The sequence below is a fragment of the Amphiprion ocellaris genome, chromosome 16 (assembly GCF_022539595.1).
Source record: "Amphiprion ocellaris isolate individual 3 ecotype Okinawa chromosome 16, ASM2253959v1, whole genome shotgun sequence".
NCBI classification, from domain to species: domain Eukaryota; kingdom Metazoa; phylum Chordata; class Actinopteri; family Pomacentridae; genus Amphiprion; species Amphiprion ocellaris.
This window is the reverse complement of record NC_072781.1, coordinates 7,820,356-7,841,504: the sequence shown is the minus strand read 5'-3', so window position 1 is coordinate 7,841,504 and position 21,149 is coordinate 7,820,356. Positions and strand designations below refer to the sequence as shown.

At 40.1% G+C, this 21,149-nt stretch overlaps 1 protein-coding gene across 2 annotated transcripts in view; it reads left to right on the top strand.

Moving 5' to 3' along the window:
- Positions 1 to 20,294, top strand: part of sorcs3b (sortilin related VPS10 domain containing receptor 3b) — an 87,001-nt gene extending 66,707 nt beyond the window's left edge. For both annotated transcript variants that reach the window (XM_035956496.2, XM_023288562.3), the window contains exons 6-27: positions 168 to 232; positions 856 to 974; positions 2,995 to 3,084; positions 3,351 to 3,530; positions 3,900 to 4,046; positions 4,965 to 5,067; positions 5,375 to 5,451; positions 5,571 to 5,662; positions 6,462 to 6,569; positions 6,845 to 6,962; positions 7,134 to 7,267; positions 7,864 to 7,977; positions 8,532 to 8,703; positions 10,155 to 10,341; positions 10,623 to 10,756; positions 11,120 to 11,243; positions 11,558 to 11,670; positions 11,966 to 12,100; positions 12,736 to 12,835; positions 13,775 to 13,880; positions 13,977 to 14,137; positions 18,627 to 20,294. In XM_035956496.2, coding sequence (XP_035812389.1) covers positions 168 to 232; positions 856 to 974; positions 2,995 to 3,084; positions 3,351 to 3,530; positions 3,900 to 4,046; positions 4,965 to 5,067; positions 5,375 to 5,451; positions 5,571 to 5,662; positions 6,462 to 6,569; positions 6,845 to 6,962; positions 7,134 to 7,267; positions 7,864 to 7,977; positions 8,532 to 8,703; positions 10,155 to 10,341; positions 10,623 to 10,756; positions 11,120 to 11,243; positions 11,558 to 11,670; positions 11,966 to 12,100; positions 12,736 to 12,835; positions 13,775 to 13,880; positions 13,977 to 14,137; positions 18,627 to 18,691 — 2,644 coding nt within the window. In that variant the 3' untranslated portion in view covers positions 18,692 to 20,294. The remainder of the gene's footprint in view (positions 1 to 167; positions 233 to 855; positions 975 to 2,994; positions 3,085 to 3,350; positions 3,531 to 3,899; positions 4,047 to 4,964; positions 5,068 to 5,374; positions 5,452 to 5,570; positions 5,663 to 6,461; positions 6,570 to 6,844; positions 6,963 to 7,133; positions 7,268 to 7,863; positions 7,978 to 8,531; positions 8,704 to 10,154; positions 10,342 to 10,622; positions 10,757 to 11,119; positions 11,244 to 11,557; positions 11,671 to 11,965; positions 12,101 to 12,735; positions 12,836 to 13,774; positions 13,881 to 13,976; positions 14,138 to 18,626) is intronic.
- The last annotated feature ends 855 nt before the right edge of the window (positions 20,295 to 21,149 follow it).

The following is a 21,149-nucleotide window of genomic DNA, read 5'->3' as shown; positions in this document are numbered from 1 at the left end:
AGATAACAACATATTGTTACGACTTTCTCGGAACAGGGATGTCCGTCTGCAGCTGTGATACTCAACCTAACCACCCACTCTTCTTCTTCTTCTTCTCATTTTCCCTTCTCTTGCCCACCACCATTCTTCCGCTTCTCTCCATCGTCTCCTCCTCCTCTTCTTTCAAGGGCGGTAATGGGGCTGGACAGAGAATCAGATGTGGTCCACATCGAGACGCGCATCGCAAAAGGCCGTGAGTGCTGCACTCCAGATCGCTGCCGTAGCAAGACCCACAGGACCCCTTTGCCTCTCATTTAGAGCGAGGTCACAGCCAAGATGAGACCTGTTCTGCTGTTCAGATTGGTCTCTGAAGTCTAGTAAAACAGAATAGGTGTCTCCTGACAAAAACGGAGAGTTTTAGCGGGCTGATGGATGTTTCTTCTCCCTAATCTATCCCCTGTGTTTCATAGACAAACCTCAGCTTTCCCTTTCTAAACAGCGTGGTATATTCTGTCAAACCAATTATAGGAATTTCCTGCATTGGAAAAGATACTCACGTTCCTCCTGCGGTGAGAAAATCTGTATCTGAATTAGCATACAAACTCCTCTTGTCTCACACAATAACATCCTGAACTTTTTGTTGTAGTGTGACACACTGCAGGAGCTCGAAGTGTTGAAACTCAGCTAATTTGGATTTTAAAAGTGCCAACTGACTAGTATCAGTGTTGGAATATTACCCGAGTTTAAAATTGTTGCAGAGCTCTGAACTTGGAATGGATGTAGCATTTACATACTGTATAGCAGCTCCAGTACATTAAAAAAGTGTTGTTTTAAGACAAGTGGTTGTAATTTACTTCTGATTGATTTCCTTTCCAGGTGCTCAGTATGTGAAATGCAGAGCTCCACGGTGCACAGAAGGCAACAGACAGTACCTGTTCCCCGGACACGTCGACACCAACTCACTAGTTGTGCAGGATGAATATGTTTTCACGCAGGTTTGCATAGTAATAGATTACCAGTTGTCTGTATCTTTTCATGCAAAGTCTGCTGTGTCTGTGAACTTTGATTTTCCTGTTTTTGGGGGGATTTTTTTTTGTTTTTACGTTGCTCTCTTGTGCACCTAATTCATGCTTTTCCATCAAAACCCACATAATGGTTTTTCCCAACACACACCTGTTCCCCCACTATCCCGATGGGTGTTTTGATTATGTTTTGTCTCGTTCATGTCAAGGCACACTCAGTGTTTGAGTTTCCGCACAGATATACTCCATGCCTGAAAAATGTGTTTGCTCGCTGAGAGCACACGACAAAGGGACTGTGAATAGACAGGTTAGTGTCCTTATTATCATTCACTCTGACTTTGACTTCAATTAGACAGCTGCAGTCAGGGTCATTATTAGAAATTTAATTTTCAAATGCCCTCCGCTGTCATTGATTTCCAGCCACAGCTAAGTAATTTCCTCTCTGTTGGTCAGGCTTGATACATTTGGTCATTCTTATTTAGCTCCAGCCAAGCTTCACGAAAATAAAACTCCAAAACGGCAGCAGTTTTCTAGGACTGCACGCTTTCATTTTGAATAAACACCCCAAAATGTTTGCTCTTCATTTTTAATTTATTTATCCACAGATTTAATCTTTTGATATGGTATGATGTTGCAGCAGCGATACTTTAGCTGTGACCCAGTTTCACTTTCAACACACTTAATCCACAGACTTGATTGGAATGGCTACGATATAAGAATGAAAATGTATGAAAAAAATATATCACAGCGTGATTCGGAGATGGTGATTCAATAAAATGCCCAAATTGCATTTAGCCGAGATGAGATTGACCGTCAAGGCAGAGGCAGACGTGAGGAAGATGCTGGTGAAAATAACTGGACACACAGAGAGTGTCTGTGCCGAGCCGTGGTGGCACAGATGACTTTCTTGTGACTTTCATTGCTTGGGGCAGTTGGATTTAACTTGACAAAGAGTAATGAGGTTATCGATTCAGGCTACAACGAAATAAGCAGTCTTCAACACCTCCAAAGTCTCTTGGGAGAGAACGAACAGCCAAGTGCAACATCCTCAAAAATGTGGCCTGGGAGAATGCAGCTCATTGATTTTCGATAGATTATTCCATTAGAGCCCTAATGTAGTGTGTTGGGGGACAAACACCATCCTTCTAGTTGATTAGAAAATAAGCAATCAAGTAGCGTTGCCCTGGCTGTAAGTGGATGGGAAAGTGGTAGTGCATTAAGATCTTCAAGACGCACTGTAGATAAAGCCAACACAATTTTCAGTGCCTCTTAGCTTTAAACTAATTGAGATAATGATAATAATTTCTGTTGTGCTTGTAATTTTAGTCCGCTTTTGACTCTGTGGAAAGCGGAGTAAAATTACAAGTGTTTTATCAAGTCAGTCATGCGTTGTGAATTAATATACATCCTTCAGGAGGTGCAACAGCTTCACAGTGGAGCTACATTGAGGAAGCTGGTCAAATTGCATACGTTACTGTGCAAAATAAGGCACTGTAAGGTTGGTTTGGTGGGTCTGAAAGAGATGGAAGACACTTAGAGAGACTAAATCCATAACAAGTTCTATAAGATGCAGAAGAAAGGACCTTTTGCATATTTATCTTGGAGAACTCGTGCTGTTTTAAAGGCATATATTGATTTGATTTGGCTTTCTTTTGTTAACTGCACAAATAAAAACGACTAATGCCATAACTGTGGACACACCTCACTTTATTTTCAGCAGTTTTTGCACAGTACTGTATGACTTTTTAAAACCAAACTCCCATCTATTTTGTTTTTCATCTTCCCAACATTCTACATAGGTTTTTCCATTCAAAAAATCTTAAGACGTCATAACCATAGCATCAATTAAAATGGAAATATAAATTTTATTTTGTCTGCATTGCTAAAAAAAAAACTGCTTTTTTTGGTAAAAATGATGCTCCTACTGTATACAGAAATGTATCCATGTTGTCTCATTAGAGATTGACAAAGCTGCTTTAACTTCACCGCAAAGGTAACCAAGTCAGGACGAGCCAGCTACTTTGTCTCCTACATGAGAGAATCCTTCAAGCGGATGAAACTGCCTAAATACTGTCTGCCAAAGGTAAGCGGCAAACACACTGAACTACTATCAAAGCATAAAAGATGTATTATCATAAAGAAACACAATTTTAGTTTTGAATCACTTTCATTTCCTGTCGCTGCACAACTGTTATTTTATAAAGAAAAGTCACACTTATGATATTTAGACAAATGGTACATGGCTTCCTTTTTTATGTCTCCTTTATTTTTGTTCACTTGCATCTGTCATTCTCACCCGTTCTCTCTTTTTCCATCTGCTCCCTTTGTCTCACCCACACCCTCCTACAGGACATGCATATTATCAGCACAGATGAGAAGCAGGTATTTGCTGCCGTCCAGGAGTGGAATCAGAACAACACTTACAGCCTCTATATCTCAGACTCCCCCGGGGTCTACTTTATCCTTTCATTAGAGAATCTGAGAACCAACAGGGGACCCGCTGGTAACCTCCTGGTCGACTTCTATAAGGTGTGTAGTTAGCCTTGTTCACGGTCAGCTGCGGCTGCTCCAACACTAATTCCCCCTTCAAATCTAACACAGTATATCCACAAGGAAATCCTCAATTTACTAAGTTGCGATTATATTTAAAGTGGATTCACAGGTTTATAATACATATGATACCTATTTTTAATGTGACATATTCAATACAGCATAAAATACGAACCCATTTTGAATCTAGTTTATGCTTTTACTCCGCTATATTTACTCCACTTATTTTACATGCAAGACACACACATCAGCTGATAAAATATGTTGCATATTAAACGATTCAAAGAAGGTAATGATGTTGAAAGGACCTGCCTTGATGACTTCAGTTTTTGCCGTTGTCCTGCATAGGTCGAGGGGATAAATGGCATGTATCTCGCCAACAAACTGGTGGATTATCACATCAAGACTTTCATCACATACAACAAGGGACAAACATGGGCCCTCCTGCCAGCTCCCAGCACTGATGTGGCTGGAAATAACCTTGACTGCATTCTGGTGAGCTCGAGCCTTTGGGCAGGACTGAATGAATGCTCTCATTCATGCAAAATTAAGCTCATGACATATATCATTCATCAAATGTTTCAACCTCATCAGCTGTGCTTCGGATATTCTTTGATTCCGAGCCATATTTGCACGAGGCCAGGTGCCAGCTCCGGCATCAGCAAGCCTTTATAACCTCCTAAATGGCCGAGGAGATGCTGGGCTGGAATATTCTTATTATCAGTGTAAGGCACAGAGTGTCATTGCGTTTTCTTTCAGGGGTCCACGCTTTCCATTAACCTCTGTGATTTCAATTTGCTACCTGTAGTCACACTGCACTAATGAATACTAGATTACACCACATTATATTACGTGACGGTGTTGTCATTCAGCAGGTATGACTTCCACCTAATCCAGTCAGTGTGTTCTTTAGAGGTTTCTGAAATAATGTATATTCTTCGGGTTGACAGCAGGTTACTGTCTTTCACTGCGGTGCATAAATGACCACCGTGCTCGTCTGCTTTCTGACCCTCCTTCCCCCACCCCATCCTCCACAGTTTGAAAAGCCTTATTGATGTTTTTCAGTGCGCTTTAGTCGGAGGGATGAGTGAAATGATTTGAATCAATTTTGCCAGATTTATCAGTGCATCTTGGGGAATTTTAATTACATGCCTTGTTTGCTTTAGATTGAAACAATTCAAATGCCCTCTGTGTCCTCTCAGCCATTTTCTTCTCTCTTTTTTTCTTTTCTGGCAAACGAGATGAGAGGAACAAAGTATCTTTGTTTTAGAAATGGTGTCTGAAAATGTTGGCACTTTTCTCTCAATGGGAAGAATGGTTTCAAAGCAAAGCTAATTATAATTGCTGCTGTTAAGATCTGAGATCCATATTGTCTCAACTTGTGCTGTATTGGAATCCGTTTTTTGTTGACAGCCATTTTGCTCGCTGCATCTTCATCTGGAGATGTCAGAGAATCCCTACACATCTGGACCCATCACCAGCAAGAAGTCTGTGCCGGGAATCATTGTGGCTACAGGTAGAGTTACCTGAAAGACATGCATCTGAAGGGGTGAGACTTCAGATAGCAATGCAACCACACAAACACAAAAATAATCACATAGTGCCCTCGTTCTGTCATTGAAATCGAATGTGGAAACTTCTCCTCCAAAACCTCATAATTTAGGGGAGATTAGGTTGTGGTAAGTCATAAACTTGGAAAATGAGAACATATTTGCAAAATAACTCTTCTTGATTTTATCAGCTGATTGTGCATATAGGCATGTTCTGGAATCTTTTCTGTGTAAATACACACCAACTGAAATTATTCATGTTTTTGCACTCAGGCAATATCGGAACAGAGCTGTCCTCTACCAACCTTGGGATGTTTATAACATCAGATGCAGGAAATAGCTGGAGACAGGTAAGACTTGTCTCCACGCTGCCTGTGTTTACCTTAAACAGATGATGCATTCATGTCAAAAACGGACTGTAATGAATGGAACGAATGCGTGTTTTTTTTTTCACTGTGCACGAATGCAGATTTTTGATGAAGAGCACAACATTTGGTTCCTTGACAACGGAGGAGCTTTGCTGGCAGTTTTACATGCAGCGACGCCGATTCGACACTTGTGGTAGGTGTAGCTCATCTTTGACAATAGCCGGCGCCGTAATTACTGTAAGCAGGAGCTGTAGGCGTTTCGAGCTGTAGTGGCAAATTACCTGGGTGTTATTTTGGTTTGAGTTTTTTTTTTTTTTTTTTTTTGATCCAGCATATGATTACGTTTAATGTTTTGAAATGCTGATGGGCCAAGTTTGCATGATAATTGTATCGGCACTGCGGCTTCAGAACTGTCAGAACCATTTCCAGCAGAAGAGAGTGTGTTACAGCTTTTGTACTCTTGGTTGGATATGATGGTTTGAGTGCTTTTATGTAAATGAGAAGTAGAGCGGGGTGGAAATATGAGACAGAATGCCCTCATAAGTCCCTCATATTGTGGGAGCTTTGTAACACTATCTACGTTGATGTCCCTGTACACTACAGCCCTGTCAAAAGTGATTAAGCTCCGAGAAAGGCGATTTGAAACCCCCCAAATCTATTTCTAATGTTACAACCTGAGTCATATCTCTCTTCTGTGTTGTGTTGTCACCTTCAAAAATTTACCTGGGCCGAGGACCATTTGTTCTATTGTTCAGCCTGTTGTTGAGATAATTTTTCACACTGAAGAGAATCCAAGGCGTTTCATTTTTCAGCCATGGCAAAAGCTAAATTGCTATTTCTTTGCGCCTTCTTTTTCATTGCTCAACCTGTGTGCTTGGGATGTTTAATGTTATATGCATAGAGAAAACAATATATTCATCCACTACAGATAGATAAACAAAGAGAGATAGATATGCATGCACTGACAGTTGCTGTCTTTTTTTTTAACACAGGATCAGTCTAGATGAAGGGAAGAAATGGGACCGTCACAGTTTCTCCTTGGCACCTCTGTATGTGGATGGAGTTTTAATGGAGCCAGAATCTGACAACCACATTATCACGTAAGCAGAGACACACAGATACAGTCCAGAAGCAATAAAACAAACATCAGGCTCGAAGAATTAGCTCCTCTGTTGATGTAAACAAATACAGGACCAGCAGATTTTCCCCCAGTGACTGAAACTTTCCATCAAAGGGAATCTCAGGTTGTCTCATCTGTCAGCGTAAATGACAGACATCAGATTCGCAGGTGCCACGCATCATATGAGACAACTGTGCATCAGTGTCTCAGGATGGTCTCAGCTGAAAATTTGTTGTTTAATACATCACCCTCTAGTTTCTTTGGACACTTCAGCCATCGGTCAGAGTGGCAGCTGATCAAGATTGACTACAAGGGCCTCTTTAACAGAAGATGCATGGATGGAGATTATCAGACGTGGTACCTGCACAACAAGGTAACAGGAATATTAAACATTTCTGATTTATTGTCAGCCTCGCAAGCTCAATGTTTGTACACTCACTAAATGCATGAACGTAAATCTTTCTTTCTGTCTTGCTTTTGTGAATATATAGAGTTTCTTTCGGCCATGTGGAAAAACTAGATCATCTTTTTCTTTGTCTGATAGGGAGAGCTGTGTGTGATGGGCGAGAAGCAGATCTATATGAAGCGCAGGCCGGGCAACCGTTGCATGCTGGCCCAGGACTATTCAAGGATCTATTCCTCAGAGCCATGCCTCTGCACAGCCTATGATTTTGAATGGTAATGACTTCTTTCTCTCAGGGTTTCCAGCTGGGACTGTACTGTAACTGTGATATTTTTCCCCAGTGGTTCTTTAATTTCTTTTATTACATGTTTACCAAACAGCTCCTCTGCTTTGAACATCTAATTCAAGTTGTACTTAATTAGGGCTGCTTGTCCACATTTGTAATAAAAACCAAAAGTATCAGTTTGGAGAACTTCATATGCCTTAATATCCATCTTACATTTCATATTTACTAGATAACCAATGTGGCTGTATTCATTGAATCTAATTATAGTTTGAAAAATGTAGATGGAAGTTAAGAACTTTTCATCATGCTCCTGTAATTTGCATAATGTCAAGTGACTTATTAGAATTCAATTAATAATGAATCGTTAAATGAATTTTAAATATCTTTTATCCATCTGTCTGAAATTCTCTTTGATCCCGCTTGTCTGACAATCATGTCTCTAGTAATAGTCTTAAAATATGCCATGAAGCTCTAACTGCAGAGCATTTGCCCCACTACAAAAGCTTGTAGAAGCTGGATTATTTTGAGTAGCAGTGTTTATCATTTCATGAAGTGTTGTGTTTTTTTTGTTTCCCTTTCTGGCAGTGACTATGGCTGGGAGCGCCAGGCGGATGGGAAGTGCTCCCCGGCTTTTTGGTTTAATCCAAATGGTGCGGCTAAAAGCTGCAGCTCCAGCCAAAGCTTCCTTAACAGCACAGGGTAAGTGGCCCCCAATGTTCAGTCCATCACAAAACAATATTATTCAGTCCCACCTTGTTTGTCATGTTGTGTGGAACGCAAACAGAAAATAATAGTTTACTGCCTCTCGGCTCAAAAATACAACTCTGAAAGCTAAAAAATGTAACCTACACTGTGTCCCAATTCCATAATACAATAATGCAAAGCAGATTTTGGTTATGCAGCGTGTTCAATCTGAAAAAGTGGCTAAATAAATATACTCGGAGGCCGGTATGAATGCCAAATCTGTTTGCTGTTAATGGGTGCTGTTGTCCCACAATAAACTGCCAAAAAGGAACTGAAGAAGGAGCTTCTCAAATGAAAAAAAAACAACAAAAAAATGGATGATGACACCTCCAGGAACACATCAAAAGTGTTAAATCTTTGGGAAAATATTTTGATTACTCTTAGTGAAGAATTTAATTCCAGTGTTTGTATGTTATATACAATGAAAAATGCTTAAACTATATTCTGTTAGTGTGTAATTTCTTAATATTTGTCTTTTTTTTTTTTTTTTTTAACTTTCTGCTTCAAAGGTATCGTAAAGTCTTGTCCAATAACTGTAAGGAGGCAGGAAGGAACGTATACTCGCCCAGGAGGGAGCCATGTCGTCCCAGAGCACCCCGAGGCCTCCGTCTGTCCACCAGTCAGGGAGAGCTCAGTGCTGCTGTTGGAAGCAACGTTACTTTCACGGTCTACCTTGATGATGTGAGTCAGATCACCTCAGAATCACCAGTGTTTGAAGAGACAGAACTATTTTAAAAGGTCTGTTCAGTTTAATTAGAACCAGACTAGCATGAGAGTAGGTTCACATGCATATTAGTGGCTCTGTGAGGCTGCATTTATCTACAGCAGGGCAATGCTCTGCATGCTATCTTGCTCATATCGTCAATGTCTAGTGTGTTAGCATGTTCTAATTAGCACAAAACATATACTGTTGAGAACTGTGGGATCATTTTTTCATGTGTTTGATGGTCAATTTCACTAGATTACAAGATCAACCTCACTGTGGCAATGAATGTTTGTGTCTGATTATGTTTACATTTATCAAATGGTTGGAGAGATATTTAACTGGAAACCTGAAGACCTGAACATAAGCTGGTGGTATGAAATAGTATCTCAGATGATTATGAGGACTGTTATCCTGGAGATTTGAATATCTGTGCCAGATTTCACAGTAGTGCACTCTGTATTTGTAGATACGCATTTTCCTGTCCTGTAAATGGGACCTACATTTAAAACATGAACACTACACTTTATTGAAAAAGACTTGAAACTAACAATTGAGACCATATGAAATTCAGGAAAATGTATACAGAGGTAACAATTTAAGTTAAAAAGTCGGGTAATTTTCTCATATATATCTGTATAATCGCACTTTTTTTTGTGGCCAGAGAAGTCACCTCCTACTGGTCATTAGAAAGAAAGCAAATTTAAGTCACTACGCATGTGATTCCCTTTTCAAACCCAGAGGCTAAACTCATCCTTATAGACAGTCCTTGCTTATTACAATAATATAATAATCATCAAGATCTCTTAATGTTGCTAGAGGAGAAGTCTGGGCTTCCCCACTATCATTACGCTGGATAATCTTCATATAATCTTCAGATAATCTTCAGATTGCAGTGTTTACAGATTTAATTGGAAGTACTTCTAGTTGCCTAAAAACTCCAGACAGGGTGTTAATAGAATATTTAGATTTTTCATTGCTGTAAGCACCACAAATAAAGCTTCCTTGACATATTGAAGTCTCACGCTATAGATATCTCTGGGTAAACAAAGCTAGAGTTAATTATCATAGTGTTTTTGGATTTGGGTGGAAAAACACTTTAATAATGGCAATGTGTTTGTTTTGAATGATCATGTCCGCTGGAAAAAATGGCAGCAGATTATAAACTCATCCTTCTTACTCTGGGACATTTTCATGACCTTTCTTGCCTCCGATGCTCTTTTTTCACTTTTCCTCGTTTTTCTCGGTTGAATTTCTGTCTCCTTCCATTCATATTCTCCTATCAAGTGTTTGTGACACAGCTTATGGGACATCTCAGCCGCGACACTTTTAGGAGTGGGCTGAGCTTTCTTCGCTTGTATGTGGTCTAAGTGAAGGATCTCAACCTAAGCCTCAGTGACAGATGCTATGTCATGCCGTCTGTCCACAGGGAGACTCGCTGAGAACCAGCATCCAGCTCGACTTCGGGGACGGCATCAAGATCACATACTCTAACCTGAGCAGGACTGATGATGGCATCAAGCACATCTACAGAACGACTGGGATTTACCGAGTGACAGCTTCTGCAGAAAACAGCCAGGGATCTGACAGCAGCACACTGTTTTTACACATCACCAGTATGTGAATAAGAAACATCATTACTGATTCCTGCGGCAGTGCATATAGCAAAAAAAAAAAAAACCTCTTCTCTTTCATGGATAGTCACGTTCCCACTCTGCAGAATTCCATTTCAGTCATGCTTGTGTTACTTTTATGTATTTTAGTCTCGGCAAATGCAAAAGCACACACCTGGAGCTAAATGTGCGTCAGCTGTGATCACGATAATACTCACTGTTTGCTGCGTGCATTTATTTGATGCATGTATGGATATGTGCTGGTGTATGTGTCGCCGCCTCAGGTCCAGTGGAGCGTGTATATCTCTCCGCTCCTATTGTAGCCATCAGGGGGAAGGAGGCTAATCTGACTGCGGTGGTTTGGCCGAGCCACCCCAGAACATTGACCTTCTTCTGGTGGTTTGACAACAGCTCCGAGGTGAGAAGCTTATCTCGTCTTCTTCCCACTGGTCCTCCACAAATGTGTTTGTCCTGTTTACTGCCATCTTTCCATTTCTTTTCCACTCCCCCCCTTGATGTCCTGGCGTTGTTGTTTACAATCTAAAAGTGTAAATCTGCAGAGCCTCCCCACAAATCATGTAAAGTATAGCTGCACATGACTGCCCGATGTCTTTCTAGAGGATGGCTGGTCATATTTATTTATCACGCTGATTGTGTTCACTGCAGCACCCCCTCATTATACAGTATGTCGAGGGCTGCATGTACATAGCATTTTATATTCAGCGGAGAGGATGCAGGTTTTTCTGTGCAATTCTCTCTATTTTTTCCTTTTGAAATCCAGCCCATTATAACCTTGGAAGGAAGCATCTCATACACGTTTCAGAAAGAGGGAAAAAACAAGGTCACAGTCCAGGTTGCTTCTGGGAGCACCGTAATGCAGGATTCAAAAGTTATAACTGTTAAAGGTGAGTGGGGGAGACAGTCTTCAAAGCACTTTAATTGGTGAGATGCACGACACATGAATATGCAATGCGCTATCTCGGGGAAAGTGTGATGCCTCTCGGTCAGCTGCTGCAAGCTGCGCCACGATGCCGACGTGGACTTATCTAATGAATAAAATGTCACGGTACGCGAACACAAAATCTTGAGGAGCAATTAACTTCCAGGCGTATGTTGCCAAATGAAAAAAGACAAAACTACACATCAGATTAATCAAAAACTAAACCAGAAGTAGCATTCATATTCTAAAAGACATGGCTTCACCATTTTTTCCCCCCAGAGTTCTTCAGGTCGCTGCTGTTGTCGTTTTCGCCAGCGCTTGACGAGCACAATCCTGACATCCCCGAATGGAGGGAGGACATAGGCCGTGTGGTGCGGACAGCTCTGTCACAGGTACATCAACCCCCAGGAGATCTTTCCTGGAGCCAGCATCGGACGCTGGTGGCTTTCAGGGTCATTACTATTTCATACCCGCGCGCAGTAATGACACAGCAGTCATGATGCTTTATGCTCCATGTGTGAGCCGTTTTTAGTTTATCTGTCATGACAGTAACCAGACACCGTTATCCAGTGTGAATTTTCAATTGAAGCTGATGTCAAAATCTTTTCAGATCCGGACTTGAAAGTTCCAAACTTTAACCTCCGTTGTGAAGTTATATCAGCCTTTCGTGTTGTTCTGTTGCTGCAGGTGTCTGGGGTTCCTGTAGATCAGCTGCTGGTGTCTTTGTACCCAGGACTTCCAACTACAGCAGAGCTCTTTATCCTGCCTGATGAGCATACATCAAGTGAGCATAACAGAAGGAGTGAGGAGGCTCTAGAGAGGGTAAGAGCCATGATATCTAAAGATGTTTGCTTAGATATCATGTGAACTTTTGTCAAGAATAGATGTTTCATTCTACTGATATGACAAAAAAAATCATATAATGAGATTTAGTATTAAAAAGGCTGTAGAGGCAAGTGCCAAATCATGTCCACCAGTAAATAATTATAACAGATTGATTGATTTTGGCTCTGCTTTTTTTGTATGTTCCATCTGGACCATCTGCAATGTACAGGAGCCAAAAAAATCGAAAGACGCTCAGAAGAATAGTTTGGCATTTCTTAAGTTAGCACTTTTGGTACACTAGCAGAACAACTAAAAGCATTAGGAGGAGAGGCACACTGTAATTTTAAACTTTAATGAGAGCCAAGCTAAGTGTCCAATCGTTTGCAACCAGTCATTATGCTAAGCTAAAGCTAATCACCTGCTGGCTCCAGCTGAATAACAAACAGACACATGTGGTATCAGTCTTTTCCATAAACTCTCGTAGAAAAAGCAATGAAGCGTAGTTCTCAAATTGTTATACTATTCTTTTAAGTTCTAAATATGAATTGGTAATTCATGAAATAATGAGATCATTGTGAAATGCTAATGTCTCATATTGGTTTTCTGTGTTTTGTGTTGACTACCTGTAACAGATCTCAGATATTTTTGTCACTGCCCTGAACCAAGGCCTGGTCCAGTTTGAACTGAAAACTGATATCCGCATTATTGTGTACATGACTCAGCAAACCTTGGGTAAGCTTTATGTTTCTTTTTTTCTGTAACCTTACCATATTGTTTCTGCTCCCCAGCGGAGTTGTTAGATTTGAAACACCCCTTTGCAGGTAGACAAAAACAAAACATTCAAACAGGCCTTAGGCTTAATTTATGCTGGTTTAGTACAGTATGTCTACACAGCCACGGTGCATTTGTTATGCTTGCCAATTGTCAAAAGGTAAGATTTGTCTATCTTCGAATGGTTTGACATTGAGTTTTACCCAAGAGCTGAGAAAATACAGCAAGACAAAGACAAAGAAACTGTGTTCCCTGGGTGAGATTTATATGATACTGTATATCACAGGATTTAAATATCCTTCACAGTTTGACAGATTTGTACCTGAGGCTGTGAGACAGTAGCTCTCTTTGAAATCACCCGATCAATGACGTGATTGACAAAGAAGGCATTTGGTATGCGCTGAGGAAATTGGCAGGGTCACCGGGTCATTAGCATATCGCAAAAACTTGTCGATCAACCCTGCGTGGCTTTACCCTTTTCATCCACCAATGGATCTGTCTTCATTTTGTCTGCGCACAAAGGTCTGGGTTGCCTTTAAAATGATCCCGAAAGGTCACAGACTTCATAGGCTTCTCTCTGAAGAAACGAAAGATGGGGGGCGAGGGGGGAAATACTTTGAATATTGCATCTCAGCATTTAAAAAGCCATGACTATGCATAAGCTGCTACGTGCATGACCCACCCCAGGTAGAGGCAGTGGACCTCCTAAAGGCTCCTTTTAATGCCCTGAGGGGACAACATGCAGAGAGCAGCTCTCCGAACTGTACCTGCAGTTGCTATAGGACTTCGGGTAATGAAAGTAATCTCCTTGGAATAAGACGTGGCTTAGGGAACAAAAATGGACTTAACACATTTGTCTTTGTCAAAATGTGGCACTGGTTTAATGTATTTGTGTTTCAGCACCACTTGTGGATTCAAACTCCATCCATAGTGGGTCGGCCATGCTGATGCTGCTCAGTGTGGTGTTTGTCGGTGTAGCTGCATTCTTCATCTACAAGTTCAAAAGGTGTGTTCACGCAGATAAGAGACCAAGCTGTATTGAATTCATCTGTAAATCAAAAGCTAATTATCTTGTATCTATTGCTTTGCTGTCTCCTTCAAGGAAAATCCCCTGGATCCATGTTCAGACTGAGGACAGCCACGAGAAGGAGCCAGAGGTGATAAGTACAGTCGGTCAGAACGACTCCATGTCCAAGGTCAAGCTCAGCGAGTTTCCCTCTCAGAAAGAACTCATGGAAAAGGAGCTGGAGGCCAGAACTAGAGGTATTTACAATTTACCAATTATTATGTTCTACGCAGTATCTAAAGCAGCAGTAGTAGAGGTATTAGGAGCTTTTGTCAAAGTTAAAGTAGAAATATCACTGGTTATCAATTCTTTGTTACAAGTAAAGGCGATTCAAGATCTTACTCAAGTAAAAAGTGTTTAAATTTTATCAAAAATAATTTAAAGAATCAGATTTAAAGTACTTATAATGCAGCCAAAAGTCACTCTACTCTGTCACTGTGGCATTACACTGTGGTTAGTAATATTGGTGCAGTAACACAAAAACTGCTTTTTAAGGTGATGTAGACACTCATTATAAAGATTTAAAATCTTAAAGAAGACTACAGGTGTGAAATAAATGACGTAAAAGATATATGTAGTGTGGAAAAGTATAACATAATCTAAAATTTAAGTACAGTACAACTATTCACAGCTTCGCTTAGATGTAGAAAATTTAGTCAGGAACTACAGTGTGTGGCAGCAGTGGTGTGATGTTTTATTCCAAGACAAAATTAAATGCAGAATATTAATATCTGTGAACTATTCGGAGCCATTAATACAAGATTTAAGGCATGACTGTCACTGCAAGCGACTGATAGGGATTAACATTTTATTGCCCTAAAAAAAAAACATCACCGAGCACCTGAATATATTTTAACTGTATTTTGTGTAAACACGGACTACAATGACATTGTTGCCGTCTTATTTAAAAGGCTCCTCCATGAGCGAGGCTACTTTACAGTACATTGGAGTGCAGCACACGTCTGAGGTGCTGGAGCGTCTTTATCACCGCAGTGTGTCATATTTTTGCAAATTGCACATCAAGAGCACAAATGCAGCATCTGCACAGAAGCCAGATATCACCATGACAAGTTAACTTTTTGATTGCTGTGCCTGACATCCTCTGTGATGCCTTTTAGATGAGAACTGTTCGGTCCCTGCAGACACTGTGGACTGTTTGACAAAAGTAGCACTGCAGTGCTCCTGACACAGACATGTGGGCTGCACGCCTTGTTTTCTGGTCACTCAGCACTTCGGCTATTCTTCATTTCTCAGCTCTTTCCACCTTTTCCAACTCCTTGCCGATCTAAAACAAATTAACTGCCTTTTGGCTGCTTTCGTAAGTGTTTATATACGAAAGGGCAGAACAGCGTGGGACCTTTTGATCCGGGGCTCGCTAGATTCAATGAATTTACGACCTGCTGTTTAAAGATTTCATTAATACTCGTCAGCTTGGTGTGACTCTCGTGTGTACTGACTTTGGCTGAGATGCAAATGATCCTGCAAAGCTGAGTGGGATGTACTTAGTTTCAGCTGTTTTACAGGAAAATAATAAATCTGTCATCTGCTGGTGGGAGTCACTGTCCAGCTTTCTGCAGGACTCATATCACCAGTCATCCATTGTGAATATTGTCTTTCTTTAACATGTGGATTTAACTGTATGTAAAACATATCTGGTATAAACAGAAAATCCAAGATATGTGTTCTAAATAGTAATGTGCTTTCTCTTGCCTGTAAGGTAGGTCTTGTTCCAGCCGGTGAAAACATGCCCTCCTACCAGTGGAAAAACATTAATTAATGTCGGGGTTCAGTGATTTTTATGTAACCCTCATTTTAGTCCAAATGGCTTTACAAGCTGTAGGAAGAAGCAGAATCTGTGAGTCATTGATAGTTGTCACAGTGCAGCTGGAGCTATTGGGTAAAACCACAGTGAGAATTCATGAAGGTCAAAGTGAGGATTTGAGCATTTAAAGCAGAATTTGACCGAATAAAGTGGAAAAATAAGTAAGGTGAGTTCAGCTAAGGATCCTCGTTTGATTTATGTTAATACCGAATGATTAAAATGACAGCTCGCACGGGCTCATATTTTATAATAAGTAAGAACTTACAGTTGAGTTGAAATGCGAAATTAATTAAGGAGATCCAGGAGCCTCGATGACATATTGGACGAGGCAGGAATTTGTCAGGGCTAGTAATCAAGTCAGTAATCAAGTCAGTAAGTCAAGAAAATGTTGGATAATTTTTTTCCCCATAGCCGCAGTTCTCTGATTAGCATTAGCGCTCTTAATATTCATACGTCTTGAGGAAAAATCAAACTCTGGTAAGCAAGAGCAGGGTTAATATTCATCACACCTCTAAGAATGGCAATTTCAAAGAGCCTTGTAAGGAGTATCAAATGTCGTCTGTGAGTGTAACAGCATTACAGTAAAGAGCAACTCTTATTCATTTACATGATTGGTCAAATGATTGGTTAACAGCCAATCAGAGGCAAAGAATTATTTTACTCGCCTCAGTTGCTAATTCCTTTTAAAAATCCTCACACTTTTACGCCGTATTAGTTGCTCTTCAAAAACATTTAGAATTTCCATTTTTATTTTTTGTAAATCCTTAAAGACCCCTCTGGTGAAAATCAAATATTTCACCTTGTTAGTATGTCGTTATGGTGTTTTTTACATGCTGGAGGATGCATCATTATCGAAATAAGCAGCCAAAACTATGGTTGAGCATGCACTTTGAAAGTGCAGTGTACTGGTAGTGATGCATAACCAGCTCATTCTGCAGGACAGAATGGTCTGACTGCACCTCATTATGATTCTGCTACATGGGGGAGCCCGCTCTGGTTTGTCTGTGTTTCTTTAAACCTATCACAATTGTCTTGGGTGGAGCTAAGCCGAGGATGCAGCAATGGTGCCCCAGCAAGATATTGACAGGGTATTAGTTTTGATGAAACACTGTAAATAAATTTGTAATTTACCGATAAAAAAACGCAAGCTGAGCTGCCTTACTGCATGCCAGAGTACATGTACGTCATTTTAAGGCAGAGAAATATTGTTTTGATTTAAAAATACATTTTAAATATGTAACATGTAGATAGAGATGAAGTTGTAGGGGTTTAATCAATAACCGGTGATTGATTTAAAGGTGGCTATGGTCGATGTTTTTCTAGTAACAATCTATTATTGGCAACATTGCAGTTTAAAAAGTTTTGACCTTACTGATGAAACTACAAAGAACTATCACCTGTTCACCTCATTTAGCTTTAGCTGTGCAATCCACAGCCTAAACAGCAGCAGAGAGCAGATGTTCTCTGTGAAAAAGTTTTTAAAACATCAACTGTACACGATGTTCTCAGAACCTAACAGCAGACGGGGACATAGTTATAAGCTAGCTGATGAATGTAATGGAGCATTTTGCGTCTAAAGACGCTCAGGAGTTGGTAGAGACCATAAACAGAGCTGAAAGAGACTGACTTGAAGTCGTCTTGTGGAAAGAAACACGACGCCGAATGAATGATAATGTTGCTCTGTAAATGCCTGATCTGTAAAGTGTTTGCTAACATCAACTTAAAGGATGTTGATGTGTTAATGTTCATGACTTGTCTCTGCTTATCCCAAGAGTCCAGAAAAATTACTTATTGCAGCTTCAATCGCAATTAATAAATGAAATGAATGACAGTCTAATATATTTATAAATGGTGTATACGTAACAGGAAAGTTGCCGAAAATGAACCGAAAAGAGGAAAAAATGCACTGTTGATAGATGAGTTTTATCAGAAATGATCATGTCCGTGTACTGCAGCCTTCTGAGAGCTGCTCTGATCAGGAGCATTTTTTAAATCTTCATAAATGTGACAAACGGCTTAAATTCTTCCATTTGTGAACAGGGGTGAAAAGGTGAAGGATTTCATTTTTTTGTCCCAGCTCTGTTCCCTGCTGGACACGGAGCTTTTTGAATGCCGGCCGGCTCCGTGTGATTAGTCGCTTTTGCTCAGTTTCCCGCGACATTCAGATCTCAGATTTAACCTGTCAGATCTTAATTTTCAACTTCATTTTATCTTTCACCTTACAAATTGTGATTTGACTGCGGACGACACAGATTTTAGCCTTAAAACATGCTCCTTGTAAAAGCAATTTAAATCTCATAAATCATTATTTCTTTCACAAATCTGAACTGACAGGCAGATCGTGACCTTGATGAATTTACTGCCAGGTTATTAGCTATACGGGTGAACATGAAAGTAGCTTCACATTGGCTCCATACAGATGACTGAATTTAAGCCACTGACACAGTTGGAACATGAAAGTTCCACCTCTGAATAAGCCACTGTCTGCACAATCTGCACGACCCCACTTGTCACAGCGATCCTATCTTATCAGCCCTCCATCACCAGCTCAGCCCCGCTCAGATAGACCATGTTCCTCCGGTGTGACAGCAGGCGGCTTTTCAGCCAAAATGCATTGGTGATGAATTCGTAATTACGTGTAAAAGCTTGTAAAAAAAAATATCCATTTGATCCGCGAGAAAAAAGATTAGCGAGGGCTAGATTTAACTTTGTTTTCGTGATGTTAAGAGCAGTTATTATGTCAACCGCTCCAATGTCATCTGAGTGTCATAGATAAAGCCGAAAAACCCGATAGTAGCAGTTTGTGATGTCAAAGTCTGCCTCTGTATTTACTCCGTTTTTTTTCTTATTTCGTATGTTTCCAGGAGGAATGGGAAGAAATATGGAGAGAATTGTTACAAGGGAATTTCCAAACTGTACAAATGTCTAAGTCAATAGCTCTGATACTGAGTAAGTACCGATTGTTGTGTTTCAATTGTGCTGCAATAGTTTGCTTTGTTGGCATTTTTCTTTTTTTTTTCCTTTTGTTTCACCAGTTATTTCACGCTGATAGCTGCTATCGTTCAGTCATGTTTTTACTTCACATGGATAGAATAAGTATCTAGTTTACAATACTTGATAGAGATCAATCCACTGAGCCAGACTCCAGGGTCTCTAGTTTGAGGGCGGTGAACTGCTGAAATTAGCTGATAAATGCATCAAACAGCACAAAATGTCCAAGTGGCATCGATTCTCTCACGCTTTTTACGGCTACTATGACTCTGACAGTGCTAATAGTGGTATTTTATTGATTATTCAGATGATATAGTGCATTTTCTTAGTGCTCTTCACTTCCTTTGACACATCTGTATGATTCTTTATTAAAATAATATCCTAATATCCAAAGTCCTGCTATCGAAAGCTGTCAGAAAAAAAAATATTTCTATAATGTAAAGTAGAAAAATACTTACTAGTTAGGAGAAAAGAAAGAATTTATAGGCTTTATTGTGTTGTTAAATTCAACACGGACCTATGATGAGTTGTTATTAGGATATCTGCCCCTTGAGGAATATTATAGTAATATCATCCAGGCCTTGATGTTATAAATTTACTGCAATAGAAACATTGTTTTCTACTTGTTCATAATGGTTTCCTGCTACCTTATTATTTGCCTCTAGTATACAAAATGATCCAGGCTATAAAACCTGCCAAGTGCAACCTTTTCATTTTGCTATAATTTTCTATCTGTTCTTTACATCCTGAATGGATATTACAACCCAAAACAACAACAGTCATGAAATTGCTCTCCCTCCAAAAGGCAGAAATATAATAAATAGGTTATTTGGCATTTTATTATCAGAGACTTTTTTTTTTTTAAATTAACCGCTTCAACTTCACGCTCTGGATAAACCGCCCTAAAGCTAGAGGTCTTGGTGTTGTAAATATAATGCATATGTATACAAATGTCTAAGTCTGACTGTTGTGAAGACAGAAATGTGTAGTTGGTTTTTGCTCTGTACGACAACACGGTGCTTTCAAAGACTGTTTCTCAGCTGATGGCACACAACATGAAAGTCTGGCCTTAGAAGTGGAAATTTTGATGACTTGTACATAAAATAGGAAGGAATTCAAATCTAAAACACTAGCTTCATCCTACATTATTGTAAAGTCAGCTGACTGAGCAGTCGTGTGTTTCCATGACATCAGGTTCCACAACAAGCTGTATGTCCTCTTTTTTTATTTATTTTTTTACAGTAGCATGCCCTAATTATCTGTGATTAAAAAAAAACTATAGAAGACAATTCTGGGTTAAGCGAATACTGTGTATATATCATGGTGATTTCAAAGTTTACTTGACACATTAAACATATTATTAAACACCTTGTCCAATAGTCTAGTGGTGCAATTGCCCCAAAAGTTGTGCATGATATAATCTATGATATTGTTCCTTTTTGTCGATTATATAAAAACCGTCTTGTTTTCGATCACATTTCTTACTGTGAACAAATTGCCATTTTGAAATTGTTCAAAATAAATGTATTTTTATATGGAAATATGGTTTTCTATTATGCACACACCCAGAGCATACGTTGTAATGGGATGCAAATACAGACGCTGGATGTTGTCATGACATAAACCCAAAAACAAGTGGGTTGGGGAAGCTTTGTTCCTGCATTGCCACAGTCTTATCTGAAGCACAGGTGCCTTGTAGCAGCCAGTGTATCAGCCTCGGCATAGCACTTTTAATGATCCCACAGCAGCTCTGAAGTCAGCTTTAATGGGCAGAAGTGTGATAACACCCATGTGAAGATTCCCATCTGACATTTAGACTGCGCTTCATTTTACCTCTATCAGTCTATCACTCAAGTTGCCCATTACAGATGGTTTCTTTTTAATGGGAACAATTACTGAGGCTGTAGTCAAGTGATGAGAAACAGATGATTTTGTAAAGAAGAACTACAAGCGTTAGCACTGCTCCTTGCCTGTCTGCTGGTTTAGGGGGGAGAAAAAAAAAGCGCCCCACATTAATATGACCGAGACGGCGGGGTTGGAGGACAAAACTGTGCGGCTGATTGGCTGACATAAGTCGACACACACACGAAGCAGCAGCAACCACCTCTGCTTTGCATTTTGTTTGCCTCCTCAACAGCTTCATATCACACACAAATCTTCATCACTCCGGCAGCCATCAACGCCCCGAGAGTCTTATTCTCTCTCCTGCTCTCAGTCTGAATTAACACCAAGGCCTTTCTCTAACTGCCCTGGGATGTTCGGCGGTGCACAATCAAATTGAACGGTGACAATCACTAATGGATGATTCGCTGCAGCCAGACACTGTAATGTAGCACTCAATGAAAGGAAACACGCTCATCAATTTCACACTGTGGCTAACACAATATTGCTGTGGG